The following is a 27,769-nucleotide window of genomic DNA, read 5'->3' as shown; positions in this document are numbered from 1 at the left end:
ATTATGTGTCACAAGAGCAAAATGGGAAGTTGTTGTATAAGGAAAAGTGCTGCGTGTTTATTACTCTTCGACACTCACAAAGGGTGGGTATACGCAAGTGTGATCCAGCACTGTTAAACTTTGAGAGCTGCGCCCACCCCAAGCCAGAGCCTCTCATAACAGTTCTTCCCGCACTGCATTTAAATGTGGTGCTTGACATTTTAAAAGAAGGGCTGAGGTCCTGTGAAACTTGGAACGTTTAAAAGCAAAATCCTCCAGTTGTCAGGAAACCAACTGACCTTTATTGGGTAAAATCAGGGCTTCTCAAATTATGCGTCAGGGGACGGTCACATCATGCGACAAGGTTGAGCAAATTATGCGGCAAGTAAAGACACATTTTGCTGCATTTATGTGGCAGTATTACTTCATTATTTTTTTTTTGTTTTTTTACTTCCTAACACTGTCTGGGCATCATTAGTACCGGTTTAATACCCACATATAGTAATAAGCTTCAGAAAGGTGATGGGTCAACCTTTGCAAGGGGCCCGCCACTGCCCTGCATCATGTGTTGCTGCGTTTCTGGTAACTTTTGAACTGTTTGAGCTAGAAACCATTTTTTGGGTTAAAATCCGCAGATGAATGATTATTTGGCTAATCTACACTTATGCAAAAATTGTCACAGCCACACAATCACTTAATTCTAGTGGCCCTGGTTCAAATGCTCACTGTAGCGCTCTTTCATGAGCGCCCTGAGGGCCACGAGCATCAAGTTTTGGCATTTTCTCCATCCTTGGGGTCAGGCCCTAAAAAAGAAGTAGGGGGACTCACTAAGTTAGGGAGAATGGGTGTGACATCAATGTGCGTACATCCTAGGATGCTTGATTCTGGTACAGGAAAGACATGGCTTGGCAGTTCGGGCTGGACTGTTCCCATGAGACACAGGGTCAAGGCTGATTTGCATATGGCCATGTCTGAACTGGGGTGGTGTGGAGTGCAAAAAACAATGGATTTAGGCCCAGATCTCTGTACTGGGGTGAATGTATGACATTGTTCTGCATTCTGTCCATCAACTGTTTTTGCATTAGTCATCTTCCTTGCAGCAGCTCTCACAAGTGAAACTGGCAACTTTGACAAGAACAGTCGCTCTTAACCGTTTGACGTCTGTCGTCCCCGCTTAATGATTACTTAAACCTGGTGACTTCAACTGAACCATTATTGAAATCCTGGAAAATTCACTGTTCATACTATATTCTATTTGATGTACTTTCACCACTCCCAGAAATCAATCTGAGGATACCACCTTAATTTTTAGATTACAATTTCAAATTCCTTCACATTTGGCAAACATGTTGACATTTTCAATTGTGCTTCTCTATTTATATAAACTCTGTTAATGTTATTAAATTTTTTCAGCAGCTGTAGACCCGCTAAGTAGGCTTTGCTGAACCCTCAGGACAACTCAGACTACAGCTTAAGAACCACTGGACTAGAGCATGAAATGAGCAACTATAGTACTGTAATACATACTACAGAAGATGTACATAGCCCTCTGTTTCTCCTGGGTTTAAGGAAGCCCGGTCTAGCAGGTTAGTCATGTACATTGGGTTTTCTCACATTGAATGCACCTTTGTCTGAAGGAGAATAACCAGGGTCTTGATAATTACATATTTCATATTATTTACCATAACCATATGACTCTTGTAGGATCTGAATATATATTGGGTGAAGATTGTAATGTGTCCACCACCCCACCCTTTGAGCTTTTTCTTTCACAGGTCAACAGAGCTGCTACGCACTCTATTTTAAAAAGGGACGCTGGTTTTGTAAAGATAATATTTTTGCCATACTACTTTCATTGTCCAAAACTGACAACCTAGCATTCAATACCTTAAAGACACCCCTAGCACTAGTAAAACCATGTAATTGTTAACACATATTTTGAATTTATGTAACATTCCATACTCATCAGTAACACCACACATCATTGTTTTATTAACCTCTAAGCAGTCATGCTCAGCAAAGCAAATGCCAGATAGAAGTCTCTTAACCATCAAACACACAACACAGCACCAAAATCATATAGCTGGTAAAGTGCTGCCACCTTTAGAGAGCTGGTGCATCCACGCAACCTACACAGTAGAAACATGAATATAAAACGTACATATACAGCACATAATTACAAGACACAAGTGTGTGTGTGTGTGTGTGTGTGTGTGTGTGTGCGCAGCAGCTGCACCGAAGATAAAAACATGCTGCAACACACCTACCCACATATAAAAGATCACCACCATCTTTCAAGAACAAACGTATTTTACTTTCACACTAACACACAAATCATTCAAACCTCAACACTAAATAGATTCTCTAGAAAATCACAAACAAAGAAAACAACAACAAAACATTATCAGGATATTATTTCTCCAGTTCAACTGATTTCCTTCCCAAAAAAATCCAAAGGGGCGCCCAAACTTAATCTGCTAAAAGGGCACAACAGTGGTGATTAGTGTTACACAAACGCGTAGACGGCATAACTAAAGGTAGCAATGAATACACAAAGGACAAGTAAGCTCCACAAACTGTTTACAATTTTAAAAACTTACCTCTGCTTCCACATCAACATTTTGCTTCAAAAGTAATTTCAAAATGTCAACATGTCCATTCTGGCTGGCTGCTTGCATTGCAGTGTGTCCAGCACACTGACCGTTTACCTTAAAATATCAAAAGAAAGTTTTCAGAAAGTACTGAAACATAATAGTTTAGCTGTCTATGTAGAAAATAAAACATGTAAGAAGAATCTTGGAAATATTTTATCAACTAAATTAATTAGTTTACATAATAAACAGATGACATATCTTGACCACAGAAGTTGCGAAAGAGCCAAATACAATGCATATGCTGACCCTGACTGTGGTAGAGAAAGCCCTGACCTGTGTGGCAGGTCTTATTTTATGTTCATGTGGTGTAAGAAACCGCCTGTTTGGCTATTTCTTAATGCGGGGCTATTGGTAGTACGCAGAATGCACTAAAGAGCATGAACGTCACTTAGGGTGTAGAAGACAAGTCTGTTCAATATTAAAGTGGGCTTTTGGCAAACAAAGTTTTGTGAGCTCAACTGCCATGTATTTTAAGTTGCTCTTGTTAACTAGACAGCAACGGAATGTTTCCACACCCTGCATCAGTTTGGATTCTACACTAGCTGTGGGTCCATTCTGCAGGTATAAGCGGTTTTGCATGTTTCCTCATCGGAAGAACTGAAGAGATACAACAGATGCATCTTATGTATGCTTTGTGAAATTAGATTGAAAGCATCTTTTATGAAAAAGTTAAAATATTCTTCCTTATCTACAAGTGAAACACTAAGGAGAGGGAGTCCTTCCTTTATAAGGGGAGGTAGTAATGGACTGTCTTAACAGCCTCACTGCCAACAGAATTTGTTCTCTCAAAGGAAAGAGACAGCTCTTCTTGGGCATGACCAATGCAGGTGAAGAGTGGGAGTCTGGAAAGGGGTAGTCTGGAAAGGGGTAGTCTGGAAAAAACCTCTATGTCAGTAAACACACCCTGTGACTAAGCGAGAATGTAATGGACTGGGAGTGTGAGCCGTTGACAGGACCTTAGTCCTTCCACAGAAGATCTTCTCTAGCGTCTAGGTACAGTACCTGGATACTTAAGTTCAATAAAAAAATTTCACTACCTTGATAATATGAGAGACAGAACGATTCTTATTCACCGTGTTTTTCCCTTTTGTAGGTGTTGCAATCTTTTTATGATTTCCGGTCCAGGGTTAAACGTTATGTTTAGTGCTTTTGTAGAGTTTACTTATTTATACATATATTTCATTTTTTTCTATTTGCTATTACAGTAAATGTTTAGGAAATCATTACATATTGTGGTTTTATTGGTTGGAGGGGCTGTGTTTAATTTGTTATAAATTACATGGAATTCGTCTGGATTTATTTTGAATAGCGACGTGGCATACACTGGCTGGGGTATGCTGCCGTCAGTAGGCTGATGTCTGTTGGGCAGTAGTCACAACAGTTATGTAGATGCTATACGTTTATATTATGTTTACAAAAAACAGATCAAGGGTGGCTGCTATGCAGAATATTATTTTTAAAATCCAACCAAGATATCAGACAATGTACAGATGCACAGCTCCAAGACTGGGCTAATACTCTTTAGCTATAAAGTGAGATTAACCATTGCCTTTCTCCCTACACCTGATCTGTCTTGGTGGTGTTTTACAGTCTCTCCTAAAGTAAAGGTCACTTTAAGATCTATGCGGAGAGACCATTCTGGGTATTGGGAGAATTTTAGGTGCAGTCAGTGTGTATGTAACTAGGTACGTGTTTAACTATATTTGTAAATGTCACATGAACAACTCACAAAATGAAAGTTTACGTCAATTTCCTGCACCCCCGAAAGGTTCTAGATAAACTGGAAATATTAAATTAAACATTACACGGTTTGCAATAGTTCAGTAAATTGCTACAAATTTGGACGTGCAAGATCAAGAAAATTACAATGTGTTAAGCATGCATTTAGTTATTCGCAACAAACCAATTCATTAATCTTCCCAATTCCGCATGAGCTGTAACTACTTTAAAAAAAGATGCCTCTGAAATGATAAAGGATTCAGTAGAGTACCAAAAGGCTGAACTCAAAGGACCCAAACTATTTCAGCCTTCCATTCTTGAAACAAGCATTGCATGAAAGAATAATATTGTCTACCAACAGTAGAAGGCTCCTCCTCACAGAGGCTTATGTTCTCATAGTGGTATTTGAAGCTAGTGGGCTTAAGGCAAGTTCAAAAAGTAACTGACTCCAGCCGGTGGTTACATGCATCAGCAACCAAAGCCGCAGAGGCATGATCTAAGATACCACAAATATCTTATGCACCTGGCATCACCTTTTACCACCACAATGCACCTGGATGATGCAGAAAGCAAGCAGCAGCCTCTCGGAACTAAACAACATTTCTGTGAAAATGCTAGTAATGGCTGCAGCCAATCCAGATTGCAGGTGTACCTTGGGGGAGAATACAAGACTGCAAAAGGAGACAAATGCTGCCAGCACATTTACAGAAGACATTGGAACAGGATTCCCTGCACAGACGTCCAATGCTGAACACATCCATGTACTGCACGTCTCAAGATTAGAAAGCAAAATTCAAGGCAGTTTTGAATTTCACTTGATTACCTTGGAGCTGAATGTCTTTGAAAGGGACACATTTAATACATAAGTAATAAGGTATTCCAAGTTTTACTGACTGATACTGTCCCTCCTAAAGTGGGTATGTTGGTAACGGTATGGCATGTGTTTCGAAGTAATGAGGTCATGTCAAAACAAATATTAATGTTTTTTAATATCAAGCATTTACGTAAAATTATGTAATAGCGGGGGACTTAAAGGTATGTAATCACAAAGCATCAGAGGTTCTTCACATGCAAAAAAAGAGAGCTATCTAGGTAAAAAATAAATAAAAGCATTGTTCGTATAAATAAGTATCTTAATGATAATCTTACATCCACGTCTGGTCTCTTAAGTAAATCTTCCACTTTTGCAACATCTCCGTTAGCAGAAGCTTTGACCAATTCTTCATTGAGATCCCCAGACTCTTGCGTTTCAAACAACTTTTTCAATAGTTGAGATAAACGTTCTGTGGATACAAAAACAAAGTAGCTAGTTTTTCATCTAAATAAAACAAAATAAAGAATGTGAAAAAATAGAATGCACTGCAAACTTAAATATACAACTATATTTTGACAAAGGGTTAATTTTCAAGTAAGACTTAATTTCAAGGCGTGTGGATAATCATGAGCTTATTATTAAAATGCAATTGGGAAACATTACAACAGTATAATTAAGAGTTAATCAAGCTAGATATGAGGTCTGCATGGCATGAAATTACAAGGATGATGTATGATTATAAAGTCTCACAGAAGGCTGACTTACTCAAGTAGAGGTCAGTTCCCACAGGCACAGCCATTCCAGAGTATGCCAGCTGCTTTCTTGCACCACTAGGACACCAGGATCATGGTAAATAGTCACCCACATGTCACAGTGTCTTATCTAATGCTTCTAAACTACATACTGAGCATTGCCAATCTGAAGCTTAACTGACTCAACCGAGTACTCTTTCCCACCAGGAAGACTATTGTTTACGGTTAGGTAATCATTTGACGGAGAACATTCAATTCAACGGTCTGAATCTTTCATTTACTTTGGCATTTCTGCACATTAGTATTGGAAGAAGTCTTCAGGTGGCACACTTGTGCTATATAAACAACCTAAACATATTTGATCTCTGAGGGAGCAACAGTGAAAAAGAGGGCATACATGCGCATCGGCTATCCGGCTATCAGCTTAGGAGGCAAATCAGGATCACAAAGTGTCTTATGGTTGGATGTGTTAACTGCAATCAAAGGAACTAAATAAGTGGTTCGAGGGATGCCATGGGTCAGTTTTACTCTATAACTTAACTCACCATTCAACCAGCAATGAGCAGGCCCAAATTTTAAATACTTTGTAAGGCAAGTTGGGTATATCTGCCTATCAATATACCATGTGTCTGCCCTACACTATACATACTCTTGACATCTTCCCCCATACTTCTGATTGAATAGCACAAAATCAAACCAAGGCACTTCCACCTTCACAGACACACACTCATACTTACTCTCTAGGTCTCAGACAAGATGTCACCAAATTAAAAAGCAGATCTATCAATGAACTGATCTTCGCATCTATGTCCCTTGAGTGGAATGGAGCCAGTCTACAAGGCTTGGCCTGGGCCCTCTTTAAGCTCGAGGCAGAGGTTGTAAAATGACGAGTTGGACTAAATTGTTGGATAGCGTAATCAACTCCCATAAGAGCACTACTCTTGCCTCTAATGGATAAACCTAATCCAAGGGTTGCTAGCAGCACTAATGTGCAGAATAAATGCTAGGTTCAGGAAATCTGATCTCTTGATGAATACCACACTGAAATCGGCCCTCATCTGAAAGTCTCCATTGTTGTATGCATTTAACCTCCATTGTTGTATGCATCTAACCTACATAAACACAGTGTTTGGGAGTATGGAGCAACAAGGGAGTGAGTCTCATTTCCAAGCAAATTCCCTTTTGATGAAAAATGCCAAATTCTGCTCACATAAACTGACCTGATTCACTTTGTTTTCGCATTTGTACAAACCTTCAGTATCTCAAAGTGCTAGAAATCAGATGCAAGACCGTATAGTAAAATCCTGCTACTACTTGCATGCCAAGAAGGCTTGTTTTTGCTACTTCAATAGACTGACACAACTAGGATAAAGGAGACCCTTTAGGAGACACATGAATGTGGAGGCCTAGATTCAAGTGTGAAGACGCATGAATCTGGTCTGGGAGGAATCTTCCAGAAGGGCTTCAATTATTTTCTCTGAAAAGGGGTATTACAGAGAAGACCAATGTTGGTTTTAGATGATCCTCGGGGATTTGGAGAAAGAATAGCTTATAAGTATTAGGATTGAACATGCAAACATTGCAATATTCAACTTCACGTTAAAAAGACATGCAAATATAAATACAGGCATTGAAATTAGAAGTTATAATGAAAGGTATTAATCTATCTTTGTTCTATTCTTGTACCTGCATAGCAGATTAACTTTACTATTTTAAACATCTAAATTTAATTAACTGCTTCTAAGAAAAGGAACAAAACATTCAGAACTGACCTCCTGATGCATTGCTTATAGCGGATCCAGCCGATGCGACTTTAGAGACTGCTGCAGGATTATACGTCCAGGAGGTACCACAAACTTCCACTTTCAGATCGCTGTCTGAATAGATCTGCTGTACTCTCCCAACTTTACCCAGTGTCTGCATTAATGGAAAAAGGTGGGAAGCGTTAATTACTTTCTCTGTAATATCTTAGACATACTCTCAATACAGACGACTCAAACTTCAGTGGAGCTGTGCAAGATGTAGCTCCCTCATATATTTATAATCTCCTCAGGAACTAGAATGGTTTTGGAACACTACAAACGGGGAAGATGCACATGAAGAGGGACACCAGATGCCAGTTACCATTGTCAGAGGTGGCATTCCTGACCACCCCAGCTCAAAAGCAAAGAAATCAAATTGTAAAACAGCAACACTGAAACAAAGCCGCTACTTGTTTATAAATACATGAATACATTAAAGAAGACTGAAAAGCTGAGTGGGTCCATCGGCTCAAAAGCTGCATCATGCTTACTCCTTGTAGCATGTCGTGAATTAAGTCAAATAGTTTGCAGAGCTCACCCTGAAACCACCACTTGAGTGCAAGACCATATTATGCTATAATCAGCATGATATGTTGTTTAACTGCCAATGTTGAAAAGCTGTGAAAAATCAAGCAACAGCTGAGATTCTGACCGGCAAAGGTCAGGTCACGGCAGAAGCAGATGCTATTGCTTCTTCCCACTCTCAAAGAAAGTTTTTTAACGTGTCCTTTGTTCTCCAGTAAGGCACTCGATCTCACAACATGACCAAACAAGCATTTACAATGCAATAGGTCTCGCAATTGCGAGGTTTTGAGCTATTGGCATTGTAACTGGCAAAATGCCTTTTATAAAAAATTAAAAGGCATTGTCATTTATAATATTGCAAAAGCAATACCTATTGTATTGCAGTGTGCAGTGTCCGTGAAGCAGGCCCAGAGCTCATTATTAAAGTTTAACAGAAAAAAAATGAGCCCGGTGTGTTCCTGAAGCGGGTGCCGCTCTCATTATTAAACTTTTTTTTTTTTTAAATAAACCGAGCACGCTGTCCCAGAAGGGGGCGTCGCACTCAGTTTTAAATTTAAAAAAATTAATAATAAACAGAGCACGGTATCCCTGAAGCAGGTGTCATGCTCAAGCAAGCAAACACAAAAAAAGCCATTGTCCCCATTAGTGTCAATAAACAAAATAGTGCTCACCCATTTATAATGCAGACTATGTTACAAGCCAAGTAAAAGGTCCAGTCCTTATGGGCAGTAACAAATGCAGACAAGCCGGTACCAAGGAGGGACTAACAAGCCTATTTACGAATCAAAAGTCAGCATTTAAGAAGGACAATGACACAAATCAAATCAATGACAAATATGGGCGGAGGGTGCGCGGAGCTTTCACTGCATACTCTATTACAACATGCCTAGCAGAGAGAGCAGTGCATGTGCGCTGCCGCTAGGCTCGACCCAAAAATAGTAACCTATGGGGGTTCCTGTATCACAGTGCTTTGTAGATTTTGGGATGATGTGGAGTCAAGACATTCTAGCCTGATGCCAGGCTGCAAAACAAATTCATCAGAGCTTACAGTAGGCAGCAGGAGTATGTACCAAACGTGAATCTACAATGGACCCCAGTTTTTCATCTTTTCATTATGCTACACATGCTATTCAGATTTCAAGCACACAGAGTGCAGAGAACCTCTAGTGAAACGCTGCATCTTTTCATAAACAAAGACAACAGTTAGTCAATATGGCAAGGACCTCCTCATACCCGGCTCTTTGTCAAGCACATTTCTTCTTTTTGTGCTGCTGACTGAAACTGTACAAGGGAGAAGGTGTGTGGTATCTTCCTCACACTGTCATCTACTTTGTTCAGCCATTATAGAACAAAGGGTAGATTGTAAGTTTGCGAACGTCAGAACCATAAGACGACAATGAATGTGCTAGACGAGGAGAGCGGCGTAATCAGTCTTCCTATGGCGCACGCAACAATAATGAAAAGGCCTTGTTCACAAGGCAAATCTTTCATAAAATAATCACAAATGTTAGTTTGGTCTGTACACTCAAAAGGGCTATTCGTGTGCTTATTCTTCATACTAGATTGTGAGTGTTAGTAAGGGCTTAAATGGCCCACAAGTGAAGAGTCCTGTACGGTAGCATGACGATACCCAAAACAATTGTCTTTTTCAGTAGTCTAATATCTTCTCGGGGGCAAAGCACGTTCAATATTAAAGGCTGCATGGAAATGTGTACAACATTATCTGTGTTCTCAGCAAAGAATTAGCTGTGCTCTCTTGGGACCTTTTGTGTCGACCTGTAAACCGAAGCCTTCATTAACCTTCTAAATAAACAGTGTGAATTAACATCTTTGAAGAGTGGTGTTGCGGATTCTAGCAGAATGCTGGTTCTTCATTGACAGCTAACAGAGCAAGAGTCCCGCTATTTCCAAGTCAAAAGAGCAGAGTAACCAAAGACTATTGATCTAATTTAGTTTTATTAAATAAAAAAACTTATATTTCAATGTAGTGTTTTATAGGGGCCTAACTGGTTCTTAATTAACTTCTTCAGACAATTTAGCTTCAAACTCTCCGGCCTCACATACAAACATTCTTGCATTGCTATTTAGGCCAACAGCTGTTCCTATAGAGCGCGAGTATCATTGATCTGAGCCGCCTACGGATTAAACATTGCCATCTATAAACATAACTACTGTCATTATTTTCTGAACTGTAATCCAAGGTAACAATCTTGGTCAGGTTGGCTCTGGAAAGTAGAACAATTATAACCAAGAAAGTAAAGAACTCATATGTTCTGAATAAAAACAAACAAAGCAGTAAGACAGATCTCCCAAAGCAGTTTTGAACAATGCATCTTCGTTCCTTATCAGAAGACTTGGCCCATTAGCCTCACAAAGTAAAGAGGGACACTTCCTTTGTCATTTGGCTGAAAAGGTTTTTCAATTCACAAAAAAAGTAAACTACATTCTACATAAGACCTGTCCTGTGTCACACAACTCCACAGAATCGAAAAGTTGGCAAAGATAGTGTCATTTATCAGCTGCAGTGCCAGTCACAATGCAGCTTGTGCATATATGAAAGGGTATTTTATGGATAGCTTTTGTATTTGAAAATGCCACCTAAAACTAGTATCTGTTTTGTTTCAAGGAATGGCTGAATTTAGTAACCGTTTGTGAGAAGCTATCCTTGTATATGATGTACACTTACATAAGTTGACACCCTGCACCAGTCCAGACAACCCTTATGGTAATTTAGGAGGTCTTAGACAACCTTAGAAAGCTCTCCAAGTGGTAGCTGTGGAGAGCACCTTCAAGCTTAGTACAGAAGGAGTGTAAAGCAGCTTGTTCTACCAGAACGCAAAATTAGAGGTAGGGATTAAGTGAAAAAGAACCACACAATGTATTTGTAAAAATATGTATTTATTATATAACATTCATTAAGACATAGAGATATCTCCTAGCCGGACATATGCACAATGCACACAATACATTGCAAAGAAATCAAATAAATAGCATGGAATACACAGTGGGCCCCGGGGGGGACAGACCAAACCATATACTAAGAAAGTGGTATAAGAGCCACGACTTGTGTCAAGACAGTGTCTAGAGGATGGAGAAGTGCCGGGGACCCAAAGAACCACCCATGATGAATGACTAGGAGCCCCACAGAGATTGTGTGCAGTGTGGAAACACGACGGCGTTCGAGGGTATAAATCAACGCATAAGTCGTGGTTGCAATTTCAAAGATTAGGTACCCTTCCCAGTAGACCCTGAAGAAACCCAGTGGAAGACAGATGGTTGGAATGCCACCCCACCCGTGGATACCCTAGTACCCACGTTACCTACACCAGGGAAGCCGGGTGCATAGATGTAAAGTTTTGTCGGAAACCACTGTCAAACCCAATGGAGGACTTAAGGAAATTAACCCAAATGCCACTACTGGAGAAGGAGAAAGTGTCCGGAGGAATCCGAAGGTGGAATCAAGTTGAAGAGTACCTGCAAGCAGAGGTGACAAAGTTTATGTCACTTAGGCGTGACCTGAGACCTGGAAGACGAATGCCCACCGATGTCGGGAGTTGCAGGAGAGTTGACAGTGACCTTGACTGGAGCTGTGAGGACCAGGTGACGATCTGGAAGACCAGGAGCCGTGCACGAGCTGTCCCACGTCTGATGTCGAAAGTTGAGAGGTCGGTATCCATCAGGCGCACCAACAAGTCTTGGCAACTACAAACAACGTGGAAGTCGAAGAAGGTGCAATGTCAGGACCAGCAAGGTCCAGGGGACTCATCACAAGCAGGGGAGTCGGGGCAAGCCCCGAGCAATCAGGAGAGCCCAAAGGATACAAAGGTGACCCGCAACAGGACCCACAGGCTAAAGGCACTGAGGTCGCAAGACAGCCTCGAGGAGCCCACCAAAATATATAGGCCACGGTGTAAACGATGCGATGTGGCGGAGGATTCAGGTCACTGGAGATGCTTGAGGATGGAGCTATTTGGAGCCCGAAGTCCTTGGTGGAAGGAAGCCAACAAGCCTTTGCAACGGCAAGTCGACAATGTGCACAGGGGTTTGGCTCCTGCAGCCACTACGATGGATACTGGCCTCAATCTTGGTGAGAGGGCAGGGCAGGCCTTGAGAGCTGTGGAAAACTACCACCTGTGTTGCTGAGCCTTTTGGAGTCCGTGGGAGCTCAGGATCAGCAGACCAGTCAGCTTAGTTGTGGTGCCTGCAGATGCAGGGAAGTGACTCCTTCACTCCAAGGGAGATTCCTTCAGGTGTCTTGGATACCCACAGGCCTTGGAAGGTTCCTGTATGGTGTGCAGGCACAGACGATGCAGCAGACTGGAAGGGAGACGAAGTCAAGCCCAAACGAATTCCAGCGAAGTCCAGAGTGCCCAGACAGTAGAAGTTGAAGTGGTGTCTGTAACGGGGTGGTGCGACCCTCTACACCGAACATGGACAACGGGAATCTCCCCGGGGGCTCTTACCAACCCCACCCTGTTTGTTCCCTGTTACAGAACGAACTTCCCTCTGTTGATTTCAATATCGGCACCGCCGAGGAACAGGAGGAACCATGGCCCTTTAACTGGAGAACTGAAGAAGAGTGGGCAGGGCTACCAGTGGAGGAGGCAGCGTTAAATGTGGAAACCAGAAGGGAGAAGGTGTGCTTGTACACCGGGAGAGGCGAGAGTTGGAGAGTAGAGTCGGAAGAAGAGCGTGGTGAAGAGAGGAGGAAAAGACCGGAGGAAGAATCGAGGAGAGCGGAAGCCGTACCATCACTGGAGGAAACGCCAGGAGGCCAACGTCCCAGCGAGCCGCCCTGCCACAGGCCCGGGGGAGGTGTGTGGCTAACTCAGGTACGGAGGCGAGTTGCGGGTTGGGTCGGGAGGAAGGGCTGTTCTGCCGGGTGATTGGGATCCCCCGTCAAGGGGTACCCTTACCCGAGCACTAAACCCCTCACCACACGAGAGCATTGAGTGTTGCACTTCAGGAACTTCCTCACTCCTTTTCCCCTCAACATCACGAGTACCGGACCTTACCCTGACCCCCTTCCTTCTTTGTGTTTTCCTTTGCGAGAGGCGCCACGGACGAGAATCAGCCCCTAGCGAGGAGGAGTCACGAGAGACTACGAAGAACAGATCCATCTAAACCGAAAGCCCGTCGGAGGAGCCGAAGCCGATCCCCCAGACGGACCTTGTACACTAGGAAGACCTGTACAGAGTATTTGTATGCTGCAATAAGGCCCTCTGACAAAAACCCGTCTCCTACCCATTCCTCACTCCCCCGGCATAGCGGATCCCGTAACAGTGTCTGAATTTAATCGCGTCCCACGATGAATCTAGGGACCTACACGCAGGCAAGCCATTAAGTACTCGAAGGAAAGGGTTGGGACGATTCAGGGGACCCTCCCGGGGGAGGGTTTGGACAAGGGGAGGTTACCGTGTCCTTTGTCTGGTTTCGATCCAGAGCGGGAGCCAAAGGCTCCCAGGCCTGGTTTGAACTGGACAAGCACAGGGTCACCAAATGTGCCCCTCATGCAGACTTTCAGGCTCTGGCAAGCGCCCCACCCAGCCCAAATACCCTAAATCCTGTCTGGGAGGTGGTCATACTCCCTGTGATAGGATAACTATTGTTCTGCCTTCCCCTGCTCGTGCTTGGCTCTGCAGCAGGGGGGCAGAATCATGTCTCTGGTCTGCAGCAGCCATTTTGGGCTGTCCAGGTCTAGAAGATTGGGAGCACTAAGAGCTTATCAGAGGGCTCTTCTCCTAGTGCTTGGAATCATGCTGGGTGTATGATTCTAACATGTTTGATAGCATACATGATAGGATTTGTTGAAGCCAATTAATGCAAAACAAAGTAGTCTATATCAGATTCTGGCTTTGCTTTCAACCAACACTTTCAGACATCCAGTTTAGCACCCCATACTAAAAAATCCTTGTGAGGGTAAGGTGATGGTTCAGTAGAGGTTTTAGAAAATTTCAACTTGAAATGATTATCAGTACTACTACAGATGGTATTTTTAAGCACCTTAAAAACTCAAGAAGGCAACTTTCGTTGGATAGGCCTCATAATTCCACTGCCAACTATCAACCAAGCGAAAGAAAAAAAAACACCAAGTGAGTAAATAACCTTAAGGACAGTTTCTGCTGAGGAGAAGCTAGCATAAAGTGAAGGCTTGCACACCACTTGGTATTTCAGATTCGATCAGAATGGTCATCAATCCCTTCTAAGTATCTGGGCTCTCGACTTTGCTGAAAAAGTTCAGACTTTTTAAATCCAGACAGCTGCCAATCAGGTTAAAAAATCCAACCTGTGACATTATGCTGAGGCGCAAGAGCACACAGATGGGCTTTAATGTGCCACAGAATGGTTTCCTTAACCCCTTAAGTGCAGCGTAGAATCCGCCGCAGTGCGGACGTTTCCGTGCGCAGCACTACGGAGGTAGTGCTCGCGACAGCCGTTGGCTGACGCACGCAGGCAACGGGTTAAGGTCAATCTAACACCAGTATATAGAAAATTTACTTTCTACAACAGGTGTTTAAATCATTTGCAAAAGCTGCTATACTAGACTTTTACTTGCTTATTAGTAGACTACAAGAAGTGATGCGCGCCTAGGTTGCACTCACCAATTGTTGCTCCATATTATCCAGACATGCAATTATAGGTAGTAAAAACAAAATGGACTCTAAGCTCTTTAACATTTCTTGTTGTGGATCCTGCGTTAAATATATCATTGTGAAAATAATTCACAACACATTTGTATAGATGGTTGTCAAATGTAATATTTATGCTGACAACCAACTGTACATCAGACATTCTGGGGTCTACACACCATCCTTATCAATCGAAACCCATAAGATCAAAAAGATTTTCACTGCACTCCAAACACTCACTTCCCATTGTATTAATTACTTCTCTTCAGTGTGATATAAAAGACCCATTACCTCTATTAGAAAATGGCTTTTACTCCCATTGAATTACGCCTCGACCCCTACACATTTGAGAGGAAAATATTTAAACAATTGATAATTAACTTGTGCAAATGAAAGGGTATTTTAACTGATAGTACCTCCAGTATTTGCAAAGGACACCTAAAACTGCTATCCGATTTGTTTCAAGGAATGGCTGACTTTACTAATGATCCAGTAAATATTTATCTACATACTACATGCATACATATACATCTTCGACTATGAGGCTTTGACGTCAAATGTGACGGAACTCCCCTGTAAGGCTGATACAATCTCTCACAGTACATTTAGAGCATTTTGAGTTCAAATGTAAGCCAGCAAAGACCTTACCCTACCTTTGAAACCCTAGTCAATTAGATGTACAATAATACTTTCTGAAACTTGGGGTTCGAACACCTTTACAGATTTTGTATATTCAGCAGGTTAATAAAAAAGGTTGCAAGTCTAGGAATAAATAAGGGGACATGATGAAACTTCAACCACTACAGCAATAGAATGGAGGAGCAGGTCTACATATATTTAGAGTCAAACAAACAGCAATGTTAACTTCATGAAAACACACCCTTCATCATATGGTATCTTCCATGAAACATATCTATTACACTTACAGGTAACATTGCTTCAGCCCACTCTCCATGACCTCGCTGAAGAAGCTTGATTCGTTCTAAATCGTAGCATATCTGAACAAGGTCTCCCACTTGAAACTGCGACGTCCCTCCTTCTGCACCCTGAGCAGCATCACCACTACGAACCATGTTGGCCTTTGTAAGAACAGCCGGATTAAACGTCCACCTAGGGATAAAGGTTTGGTTTGTTAACATTCAACTGAGTCAACTTTATCTTGATGGTATTGAGAGTTCTTCAGAGTATCTGTGCCAAGAGGGCTTTGAAACTAATTTAATTTAAATAATTTAATACAGAAAGAGCCTAACTAATAGCTATCAGAGTTTTACATAACCACTTTAGATTATTACGAGACAACGCACACTATTAAAAAAATGAAAATAAAAAAAAACACTTCTTCCACAATACTTCAAATGATTTGAATAGAATAGTAAGTTTCACACAAATGATAATGCTATGGTGGGATTATCATCTAGCGAGTTGTATCATTCAAAACGAAATCAGGAAGAATCTATGGAAATCCTAACCAGAGTTTCATTATATTCTAATAGACATTGCTCCGAGGGGGCAAAACTTTTTAAAAAATGACTAACAGAAAAGAAAGAAAACACATTTTACTTTTTACAGTAATCCCTGACTTTACACATTTTTTGCAAACACTGCATCATTAAAAATTGCACAACATTATGCATTTTTCAATAAATGGGATACTGACAAAAAACGTGGAGCTTATCTATTATTTGGGGCCTTATACATACAAACTAAGCAGAATCAGAAATGATCATCAGTGCTGGGGAAAGAGTGTCTCCTTCCACCAAATTGTTGTTTTTGGCATTATAGAGGGGTGACAGTTATGTATTAAGGTCACAATCCATTAAGGGCCCGGGGTGCCTCCACGCTAAGTACTGATGATCACCACCCACCCCCTACAAGAAGGCGGATTGGAATGGACAGGTGCAACCTGCTGGACAAAGCCATATACTGGGACACGGACTGTCCAAAGAAAAAACAAAGATTTGGCGTCAGTGGTGGGAGAACTTTAAAATTACCACAGGGCTTGACATGAATGGGTAGAATCGAGTACCTGCATTATATCTTCATCACAGTCATTTTTATGTGCTACATGAATATTGTGACATAGCCATAATTTGGTAATAGAACAGTAATATTTTACGGATCTGAGTTTATGCCAACAAAACTAAATGAGTACAGTTTTATTCTTACCGAATCCTCTCCCACTCCTAGCTCTTGGAAAGTAATTGCAAGCGAAGGATATGGGGTTGACCCAGCAAACATAACCAATAGCATAAAAGTGAAAATTATCAATGACTGCAATGTTCTACTGAGTAACCGTGCTTAAGTTGGGCTCACTAACTGTTCAAGTCCTGCATTGCAGTCATAAAAACATAAGAATCAGGAAGAATCATGAATATGCTAAAAACAAGCATTGGAAAAGCAAATACGTATTGCCATTGGGACTTATTGTTATTGCCAGTGGTTTTCACCCATGCAGTACAGCATCCCCAATGCTGTGCAGCACGGTTAAAGGAAATTTAAAAAAGGCACTATAATGCGACAGCTGCATCATTTTGTAGGCAGGTGCATCATACATGCATCGCCTACAAAATGACACCAGCGTTTGTGTTTTTTAATCATGATTGGAGGAAGAAGCACGAGGGCCTAAGAGGGTGAGAAGCATTACAAAGAATGTGGGTGGGATAAGACAATGACAGAGGGTGGATGAAACAACACACAAGATCTGTGTATCGGATGCAATCCAGAGGGCAATGGGAAAAAAGCAACATAGAGGGTCAGGTGAAGGGAATAGCAAATTGCGAGAGTCCACAATGTGGAGCAGGCAGGGGAGGAGCACATGTGGGGGGTAGACGTACATGAGGGCAACTGCAACAGAGGGGTTGGGGGACAAGCGCATAAGGAACAAGCGCACAAGTGACAGACGGCAGCATGGAGTGCAGCTAATGGAGAGAAGTACATGAGGATGACAGCTAGAAAGCTGATGCACTATCATGGATTTCTTAATCCAAAAGAATAAGGAAGTGCTTGAAAAGCAAGCAGTGGAAGAACACAAGTAATGTGTCCATGCTCCAGGGGTGGGACAAACACAAGAAGAGGAAGGAAAGCATGCACAAGCTAATAAATGAAAAGCAAGCAAATGGGAGAGACAGTAAAGCCAACTGATAGTAAGCAATGGGTGGGCCTCCCTGCCTACTGTAAGCTGAAAATTGGTCCTTTTACCAACAGATAGCTTAGACTGTCTGGTAGGCCCGACCCAAAAAAGCACCAAACAGTGCAACTAGCGTACGACGAAGTACATAAACATCACAAAGATGAATTACCGATGTCAATCTTGAGAAGCTGGAATTGCCAACTAGCTCAATTTTAATACTGTCAAGTTAATAACGGTCTTTCAGTTTCTGGGATTTTTTACGTCCAAGTAGGCCTATAAACAAAACAACGACCAAAAGAGTCAGCTCCTAACCAAGTACAGAGCAATATCAGCTGATTTGCACAGATTTAAAAAATGACTTCAGTAATAAAGAATAAGTGACACAAAAAGCACTTCAGCGCTGGAACACTTTTTAGGTTTCGCCTGGGCTAGAGCACTAGTGCTCCGCCAAGGCGAAATCTTATGTTCCTACAGTGTGGGGCTTAGTCCCGCCTCTGTCTTCCATTGGCTAGCTCCATAAATGGAGGCTAGCCATTGGAAGAGATTCGCTGTCAGTCACTCTTTCCCCATCGGAACGCAAATCGGGGGCGTTTCTGGGTCTTTTTTAAGTCCCGCCCTCTCCTCTTCCCATTGGCTGGAATTTTACCTTCCAGCCAATGGGAAGGGGAGAGCGCGAAAAACACGCCCCCCAGCTCTTCGACCGCCACCTCGGGTGAGTGCTTGTTGGCTTTAAAATTAGATTTAAATGAATTAGAGAGTGTGTACAGAAGACGGTAGGAAAGCGGGGGCATCATATCAACCAATTTTATAATATTCTTCTGCCACCACAGCTGTCCTTGGATCGGGGATGCTCTTCCTTGTATTTTATTTACTGGTGACTAATGCAAGCATTGTTTCTAAAATGATTTGCCAGCCTGGGAGCTGTAGTCTTCTAGAGCAGGTTACACGCACACAACTCACGCAGGCAAACTACCAATCCCAGGATGCTCGGGGCTGAGCTGGCGGAGAACCTGCGGGCATGCTCAGTACAGCTGTGTGGGAGTACAAGCTCCTGTGTTGGCTGTATGAGAACGTTCAGATTGCGAGGCAGTGGTAGGTGCTCTTACTCTTACATTTCGTCTTTTTATTCTGTTTTTAATAACAGGTCGGCATTCATTGATTTCATGCTTCGAGCAATGGGGGGGGGGGGGCGGGGGAGGAGATTCGCTCATTCAACGATCATTTTACAGGGTGACTACCCGATGGAAGCCCAGAATGTGAGTGTTACAGCATGCGAGATTCCGAGGCTACCCCCACCCCTATTGCTGACCCATTTACGGATGGAACGTGTTTCAGTGTGGTCCTTGAAAACCTGTACGCTGTAAATCACTGCAGCCCCGCAATTCTCGCAGGTTAGAAGAATTCGGCGCCGTTTGTAGCTTTATATGAAATACGCTCTGCAAAATAGGACCAGATCAGCTGATTTTACGTTTTGACTTGAACATTGTGTTCTTGGAGAGCCTTCTGTCAGTTTAAATGGGGTGACTTGTTTTCCTGCGTTTTCCTGCGTTTCTACGGTCTGCCTTTGCATCATTGATTTTGGTGAGTCATCTCGTGTGCGTTGTGGTATTAAAACAAAGGTGTGGCAAGATCTGCGAGGTCCCAAGAGGCGCTGTTGTGTTGGTGTTTGACTGCTAAATGCTCTTTGGAACAAGGTGATAGTCTCCAGGCTAAATGTATTAACTGAACACAATGTGCGCCGATACACGTTATAGGCGTCGGTAATCCATACCTTAAAATAGGATTTAGCACTATGAGTAGGTTGTGAGTGAAGGTATTTTGTAAGGTGATGATACACGGTCGACTCGCTGAACAGTCCAATAATGTGAATGACTTGGTTATTCAATGGCCTCCTGCAGAATCTATTTGGCAATTAGGTGCATTTTATTGTACAACTTGTACTAGTCTGCATCGGAGGAAACTGCAGGTTAACTTTTGACGCAGTGTCGAGGTAGTTAAGTTGTGTTTGCATAGCACACCCCTGTCGTAGGATTACCACCAATGTTACCAAAAAGCCTTGCTGTTCTTGTAATGCAGTAGCTGTAACCTAGATGACCATCTGTTTAATTGGGGTGTGCTGTGCCTCAACTGAAAAGGTCTGCTTTTGAGGAAATATTGATACGTTCTAATGGTCTGCCCTGTTCAGGCACACTCTAATTCTGAAGCCCAGGAAGGCCCTGCTGCTGGGGAAGCAGTGATCCAGAACAGGACCCACCGTCAAAGGCATTTGTTATTACCTATACGTGTCCTTCTCCGAGGGATAAAGAGAAATTAAATAATAATGTCTAGTTATGGTATTGTGTATTTAGCTGGGATTTCTTTTTCGTGAGTTGAGATATGGACAAAGGCAGGAGATATGGACAAAGGCCTGTGTTAATCATCTTTTTAGTTAAATTGCAATGATTTACCCAAGTCAAGAAACATTACTGCAGCAGTCTTTTGATTCCATGCAGAACAGGAAGTGGGTGGAGCTAAACTTTGAGCATCTTATGTTCTCCCATGCAAAGGTAGTCTGGTTGCAAATTGTTCTTATAGTTTCTTCTGGTTGAACTTGATCATAGAACAACACCTTTAATTAGACCATTGGAGTTTCGCGGCCCAGATGAGGAGTCTTTGAGGTGTAACTTCCAGGGATCTGACGCAGTATGTAAAGTGATTATTCAGCGTTGCTGTAAGTTCATAAATACGCCGATGTCAAAAGGAAGGTAGGTTTTCTTTTGGCTTGAGATGTAACTTCACCTCTGTTTGAGCTTACTGATGGGATGAGCCTCTTGTTTTCCATTTTATGATTTTAGGTCTTGCGTGGTGTCTGATGCGCACTTGAGCTCGCAAGATTTAATGACTTAGAGTAGCGAGGTTAACCCCGCCCTTCTGTGTGGGGCTTTTGTGTCTGTGTGTGGGGCGGTGTGGGTCTGTGTGTGGCATTTGCGAGCGATTAAGCTATTGGCATTGTAAATGACAATGCCATTTATTTATCTGTTTTCAAAAGCAACACATAAATAAAAATGTTGTCATTTACAATGCCAATAGCTCCAACTTTTGCAAAGGCGAGACCGTTGCATTGTAAATGCTTGTTTTTATATCTTCTGAAGCACAAAAAATTCTGAAGCAACGCAGCCCAGAGTTGCACAACTTTGTAGGCTACTTGAATGGGTTACTAACATTGGTCTTGTGCGTCAAGCACTTCTGCCCACAGTAGGCAGGGGTTCAAATGGAAAATTTCACCAATATGGTAAGCTCCATATATAATTTGCAGTGACTGACATAATTGCTATGGGCAAGTGACCCTGCCTAGTTTGCAGAAGCTTAGTGTAAAACACTGAAATGTTACATGGCACAGACGTTATCGGACAGTCCAGAAGTAGGGGAAACTAAGGAGGAGGGGTTTGAGGGAAGCAGCAAATGAAAAACAAATCCAGAAAAAAATAGAAAGTGAATGAGTCCCACTGAGGTGTGCCTGTATACTCAATATATACTTGGGAGCTCCAGGAGGAGGGAACTCTCAAACAAAAACAAGGCGAAAGCAGAGTCAATGTAAAGAAAGTTGTAGGAAAGTTCTCCTTTTTGACATTGTCTCCCCCTACTTTTTCCCTTATATTCAATGCAATTTAGACAGGAAATGCACTGAGTTCCTGCTAACCAGGTCCCAAGTGCCAGTTCCCTTTCCCTAAACTGTGCAATTGCTTCTCCCAGCTTGCAATACCTTTAGTGCCCCAGTAAGTCCCTAGTAAATGGTACCTAGGGCAAGGAGGCTAGAGCTGCAGCATGTATTCTGCCACCCTAAGAGACCACTCACCTAACTCATGCAGACTGCCATTGTAGGCTGCGGGTCTTGATGCAGATAAAAATTACAAGTGTCACCCCTTCAGCAGGCCTTACAGCCATTAGGCAGGGTGCACTATACTACATGGGCGGACAGATCTGCATGAGCAGAGATGCCCCTGTACTGGCCAGTTCAATTAGAGCCAGTACAAGTGACCAAGGAAGCCATTTTAAGTACATGTGGTGGGCACTGGTCAAAAACAGCTACAGGATGGCTTCACTGAAACGAAAGATATTTGGTATCTAAAAACTTGTATTAAGAGTCCCACACTGATTCCAGTGATGGATTTATTAATACATGCACCTGAGGGCACCTTAGAGGTGCCCCCTGAAAACCTACCAACTACTAATTTAACTACTAGTGTGCTGCCTCACTGGTTCCTACCAGCCTGCCACCAGAGACTACTTTGACCCCCAGTGGTGGAGGCCCACGTTCTCAGGAGATCAGGAACAAAGCCTTCTCGGGCAGAGGGTGTTTACACCCCGTACAGCAGGATGGCCTATAAATAAGCATACCAAGACAGGGAACTTTAAAGAGCCTGCCACCTTTGGTGTGCAAATCTGGCTTCCCTCAGAAGTGATGCCACCTCCCCTGACCAGGGCCCATTTGGTGCCTGGACAGGTGAGAAAATTAGTAGTCAGGGAAGCGTGTTCACCCTCAGGCTAGTTCCACCCCCTAAGTTGGGCTACCTGATGTGGACATGAAATTTAAAATTCTGACATCTTTTTGATGGCAGAATTAAGAAGTCTGCGACAGGGTTATGCCCACTTCTCACAGTAAGAGGTCATATAGGGGGTGTAGTATTACTCCAGGTGCAAGCAGCCCATTGGCTACTACCCTACACTAACCTAACGACCATAAATCTAGTATTTTGGGGAGCTCCTGGCACCAGGAAATCAGAACCTGCCGACCTAAAAGGAGGACACTGAAGAGCCGCAACAACAGAGGATCAGCGACTATCTGCTGTCCCTGACAATAGTGCCAAAGACGACTCATCCTGCGGCTGCCTGAGCCTCCAAAAGCCTGGGAGGTCTGTCCCCTTCACCCAAAACTCAGGAACTCCTGTGGAGTAGCGAAGATGCTCCCATGCACCCTGCAGGCATCCCAGAAGAGCTGCAAGGACTCCGTACTGACAAAAACCTGACACCGGAAAGCACCACGGCACCCGTGCACTCTAGCCAGAGTTTAAGTGGGCCAACGGTGCCAAAGTGGTCCGCAGACCATTCAGAGAGGAAGCCCACCCTACGTTTGCCAACCGTGGACTTCATGACGCCACCTGCAGCCTCTATGTGCAGCGCCATCACCTACAAGTGTCTCCGGTGACATAAAACGGAGCGCTTTGCACCCGGCCACCCTGACCCAATGAGAAGGCTGAAATCAAAAGAATAAAAGCCTGAAAAGAAAGGACTAAAATAAATTGTCTATACTTTGTTTTGAAATTATTGTGTCTTTACGTCAACGGGGAAACCTTCTCTACACGTAACGTGTGCTTGGGAGTGAAAGAGATTTGTATAAGCTTATGCTTTGTTTTGTGGAGTTTAGTGGTTCTCCACACCTTTGAGCACCGTCGATATATTTTCTGTATTTATAATTTGTGCAAATCCACCAAGTGGCGCCAAAATCCCTATACTAAATACCATGCAACTCAGGACCCAAGGAGAAGAGGACCAAAGGTGTAACCACACTCTTGAGCATCGCTAGACCCAAGACCCCTTGTTCGTTCAGCCGGACTGATTCCCAGCATCCCAGCTTGCAGCCTATTTTTTGTCGAACCGTTCCACACTGTTTTCAATGGGGCATCAGACGCTGTATTGCACCTCTGCACTCAGCCCCCACAGTGCTGCACGAGGTGACCTGTTGGTGCTTACTTGGACCCTGCCCCATACTCACCTTCAGTCCGGAAGATTGGTCCTGTACGTCGCTGTAAAGCACCTGTATGCAGTATATGCCTTTCCTCCATAGGATAACATTACTGCTTCGGAAATTGCACTGATGATTGTTGAAAACATTAAATATTTTTAACCTGAAACTTACCCGATTTTGATGATCTTGGTGCCTAAATATATATAAAGGTACCTGTTATTTTAATAAAACGGTGTGGATCTCCTTATTGAGTCATGTGCATCATTTATTGACTGTATGTATGCAGCGGATGCCTAACACATAGGCATCCGCTTAGGCATCTGATAAGCCTAAAGCTGCTCTACCACACTACTCCCTAAGAGAGCACCATGGGATTGCTAGAGAAGGACCCTGTCCACTTATAAGGGGTACCTGCGCAGTATACCTCTTTTTGACATAATATATAAAGAGCCAGCTTTCTACAAAAGTCACTTGCCAATTTTTGAAAAGCGGTCTAGATATCTGATGAAGAGCAGTTTAGATGTCCAGTAACAAGTTCTCAACTTCACCGCTTTAATGCTAAGAAAAAACATGAATGACAAAATGTGTTCCCTAGAGTATTTGGAGGCAGTCCTTGTTGAGGCAGAAGGTACATTTCTTTAACAATAAAAGGACGGCCTGAAATAGATGTCATGCCTAGGCTTGCCATATGTTTAAAACATCAGAAAGTCACATCATTAATTTTAAATGACCTTGAGGATTACAAGAGGGAACAAAAAGCATACAGGATCAAAAGTGATATAACCAGCGAGAACGCTTCAAGCACACCTGACGCCCGACCATTATGGCTGCATACTACAGCAGTTTGAATTTTTTAAGTGGAAAAAGGACGAATCAGAGTGCTAAAAGCTGGAAGTTCAGCAAACTTGTGCGCCTGTGAAACTTCCCATGAATAGGTGCTTTGTAGGTGGTGTATGTCCTCAAACATAAGATGCTTGTGGTTTGTGAAATTAGAGTCCCTACCAGGTACTGGAACGAGACCGCAGATGAGCACCTAAATGAGAACACTCATTGGGTACTGAAGGAAATGATTTTTGAGTTTGCTAAGAATTTTTCACCCCACTAAAATGTCGCTATCAGACAGAGCTTTCAGTCGCCCGCAAATTTTTTAAAAGAATGAATTAATGTGTAGGTCAGCCAATAGTAAGGGAGTTTCCAACAATTCAAGCAGAAAAAGTAGTTGATTACAAAATATTTAAACCAGAAATAGTGGACAGATATCCTATGAAGGTCAACTATGAGAAATACACTCAAGTCTACAGTTCTTTTGGCTGTGGTTCTCTGTTATTGGCATATATCTGAAGTGAGAAGTTTGCGCTGATATACGATATGCAACATGTTGCTGTAATGTATTAAACTGAAAAGTCAGTAAAATATGTTTAAAAAACAAAAAAGTCTACAGTTCTTAAATATGGGCACGTTTGGCACAGACCAAGTGAAATAAACCTGCAATCTGACCACTATGTGGAATAACACTTTCATGAGAATATTTATTGGTCTAATTCCCCTGAACTCTTGATCAATACACAAGATTGGGCTGCACTGCTAAAAACATAATGGTTGTTTTAACCATGCAAGAGAAAGCACTTGGAGTTGTCACAAGATGCTCTCATGCAGGCGCTAACAGAAAGTTTTATTAAAAGTGGATTAAACAAGGAACCTCACCTAAGGCAGAAATTGATTTCAATTCTTTTTTCAAAGTAAGAAATAAACGCTGCACAAACGAGATACAATTGAGAATGATTTTTTTCTAAATCAAACAGTCACCACTGCATACCTGTTGCCACTTGGATATTGTACAACAATGTCATGGTCTTCATCGATTCCACACACTGTGCCAGTGGTGGTAAGGGTCTCAAACATGCCATCAGTCCAACCACCGTGTCCATGCTGCAAGGACTGTACAATCTCCAAGTCAAGATCAATATTAACCAGATCCCCAATCTGCAATCCACCTGGATTCCTGTTACCGTTCTGTTCACCTTCAGATAAATAAGAGACATTTTATTTATTGATTATATTTTTTTCTAATATGCACATTTGAGAATTATACATATAGAAGTCAATCACAGTTCTAAACATATACAAACAACAATGACTAGTTAAGTACAGCCATATCAAATGCAGAATGCTATCCAGATAGTTTTGTCCCAGTATTAAAAGTAATAGGTAATAAATTCACCTTTTAAATTCCCCTACACTGAAGAGGACCGTTAAATTGAGACACAATTGGACTTCAAGTGAGATAAAAAAAATCTCATCTGAATTACGTTGATGCTTAACAGTATGGATTTTTATCAAAATGTTTATCGGCGTAAAATAGGCAAGTGTCACTCTTTTTGGTAGAACCTATACAATGAGAAAAAAAAGTAGTCTATTCCAATTTGTTCTTCTTGATAAAATGTGTTCAGTGCCTTTACCAGAGATGGCAATGCCATTTTTTCTGAACTAGCTGTGTCCCTTGCAACACTGCAGCAGAGTTTTAAAAGAACTATAAGTGCACCAGCATTATTTTCCACTCCTCACCACACTGGAAACAGTGTGAATATACAGCAGAAAAGGACCCAACTTCTCGATTTAGCCCCTTTACCACACCTCGACCCTCCATTATGTCCCTAGTAGCAGGCATGTCACCTTTATATACCATAGACTGACAATCCTAAGTGTGGATCTACACAAGTCAATACACCAGGCTGCGGTGGGCATCAGTGGTGTTTGGTGCTACCCGTTAGTTGATTGGTCTGAGGTTTTACAGACCAAATTGTTGTTGTTTTCAATAACAAGGTATTTTCAATATTGCTTGATAATTGTAATATATAAGTTGGGCACCGCCCACTCAGTAACCGTAAAAAACGAATATAATTTGTTGTGAAAGTAAAGGATCCAGCAGTTGTCTGAGAAGGGCCAGTAGGAGGAGTTTTCAAAACTGTGCAAGTGGGAGATCTTCTCTCCTCTTTAGGTGAACGAAGAGGCATCTGCTCTTGGTCTGGTCAGGTGCAGTTGCCACAAAATGTCAGGAACAATAACCCGAGCTTCGGGTATCCATTACCTCAGAGTAAGATCTGCAGTGCCTTTACTGGACACTGGGCTGAGCTATAGGAACTGGTCCCTGCAATATTTTTATCTGGTCAATGTATGAATAGCAGAGACAGGACATAGCACCTTTGAAAACTTTTCCTAAAGACATGCAGAGCAAAAGAAGTGTTTCTGTGCTGTGTACATAAAAAGCACTCTTTGGAGCAAGGCTGGAGTACATAAACTAATGTGCAGTGGTAAATGCTGGGTGTATTGACCTTTCTCTTGCTCCTGCATGCCGAGAGGGCAGCCTTCCAAAAGAGGAAACAATTTATTTTCATACATCAGATATTAAGTAGCATATTTACTCCAGTTAGACAGAATATCTTCTCTTTCTTGCGACTTCACCCATTGCTTGCTATTTATTCAGCCATCTCTTCTCCCCCTCTGTACCTCTGTTAGTGACTTGTCTCTTGACCCCCCCCCCAACACTTTCCGTCTCTGCTCACATGTCCTCTGCTGCAACACCCCTATCCATTCCAACTATTACATTTTCCATTGCCTTTACTCTAAAAGAGTTGTCAGAGAGAGGATTTTGATCAGGAGTAATTTTTTTCTCAGCTTACAGTGTAAAATGGGTTTTCACAGTATCTTGCAAAATGCCTTGAACTAGAGGAATGAGTGGAGTGAGGGATCTTCAGTTGCAGGGTTTTAAAAAAGAAAAAAGGTTTTTCTTGCTGCGGTGGGGGTATGGAGCGTTGATGGTAGCTCGGCTCTCACACCGGATGGCTGGGAGTGCAGCCATAGGCGACTTTCCAGAAGGAGCTGAGCTAAAGCAAGTTTGGCAAGCTTGGTGGAAAGTTCTTAATAGAGATTTCAAACTTCTGCTTTGATGTTTCTTCGAAAGAGTTGAATCCAGGGCCTTTGAAAGAAAGTTCTTAATGTAGCGGGACTATGAGTCATTTAAGGAGTTGCAATCCTTTCTC

General features: G+C 42.4%; 1 protein-coding gene across 2 annotated transcripts in view; it reads right to left on the bottom strand.

Annotated features, from left to right (window-relative positions):
• Positions 1 to 27,769, bottom strand: part of MIB1 (MIB E3 ubiquitin protein ligase 1) — a 346,522-nt gene that overhangs the window by 155,789 nt on the left and 162,964 nt on the right. For both annotated transcript variants that reach the window (XM_086965634.1, XM_086965633.1), the window contains exons 6-10: positions 25,546 to 25,750; positions 15,801 to 15,984; positions 7,691 to 7,835; positions 5,502 to 5,635; positions 2,580 to 2,687 (exon numbers count right to left, since the gene is read on the bottom strand). In XM_086965634.1, the coding sequence (XP_086821760.1) occupies positions 2,580 to 2,687; positions 5,502 to 5,635; positions 7,691 to 7,835; positions 15,801 to 15,984; positions 25,546 to 25,750 (776 nt within the window). The remainder of the gene's footprint in view (positions 1 to 2,579; positions 2,688 to 5,501; positions 5,636 to 7,690; positions 7,836 to 15,800; positions 15,985 to 25,545; positions 25,751 to 27,769) is intronic.

Source organism: Lissotriton vulgaris, chromosome 4_1 (genome assembly GCF_964263255.1).
Source record: "Lissotriton vulgaris chromosome 4_1, aLisVul1.2, whole genome shotgun sequence".
Classification (NCBI taxonomy): domain Eukaryota; kingdom Metazoa; phylum Chordata; class Amphibia; order Caudata; family Salamandridae; genus Lissotriton; species Lissotriton vulgaris.
The sequence above is the reverse complement of the archived record's forward strand: the minus strand, read 5'-3'. Positions and strand labels throughout refer to the sequence as shown.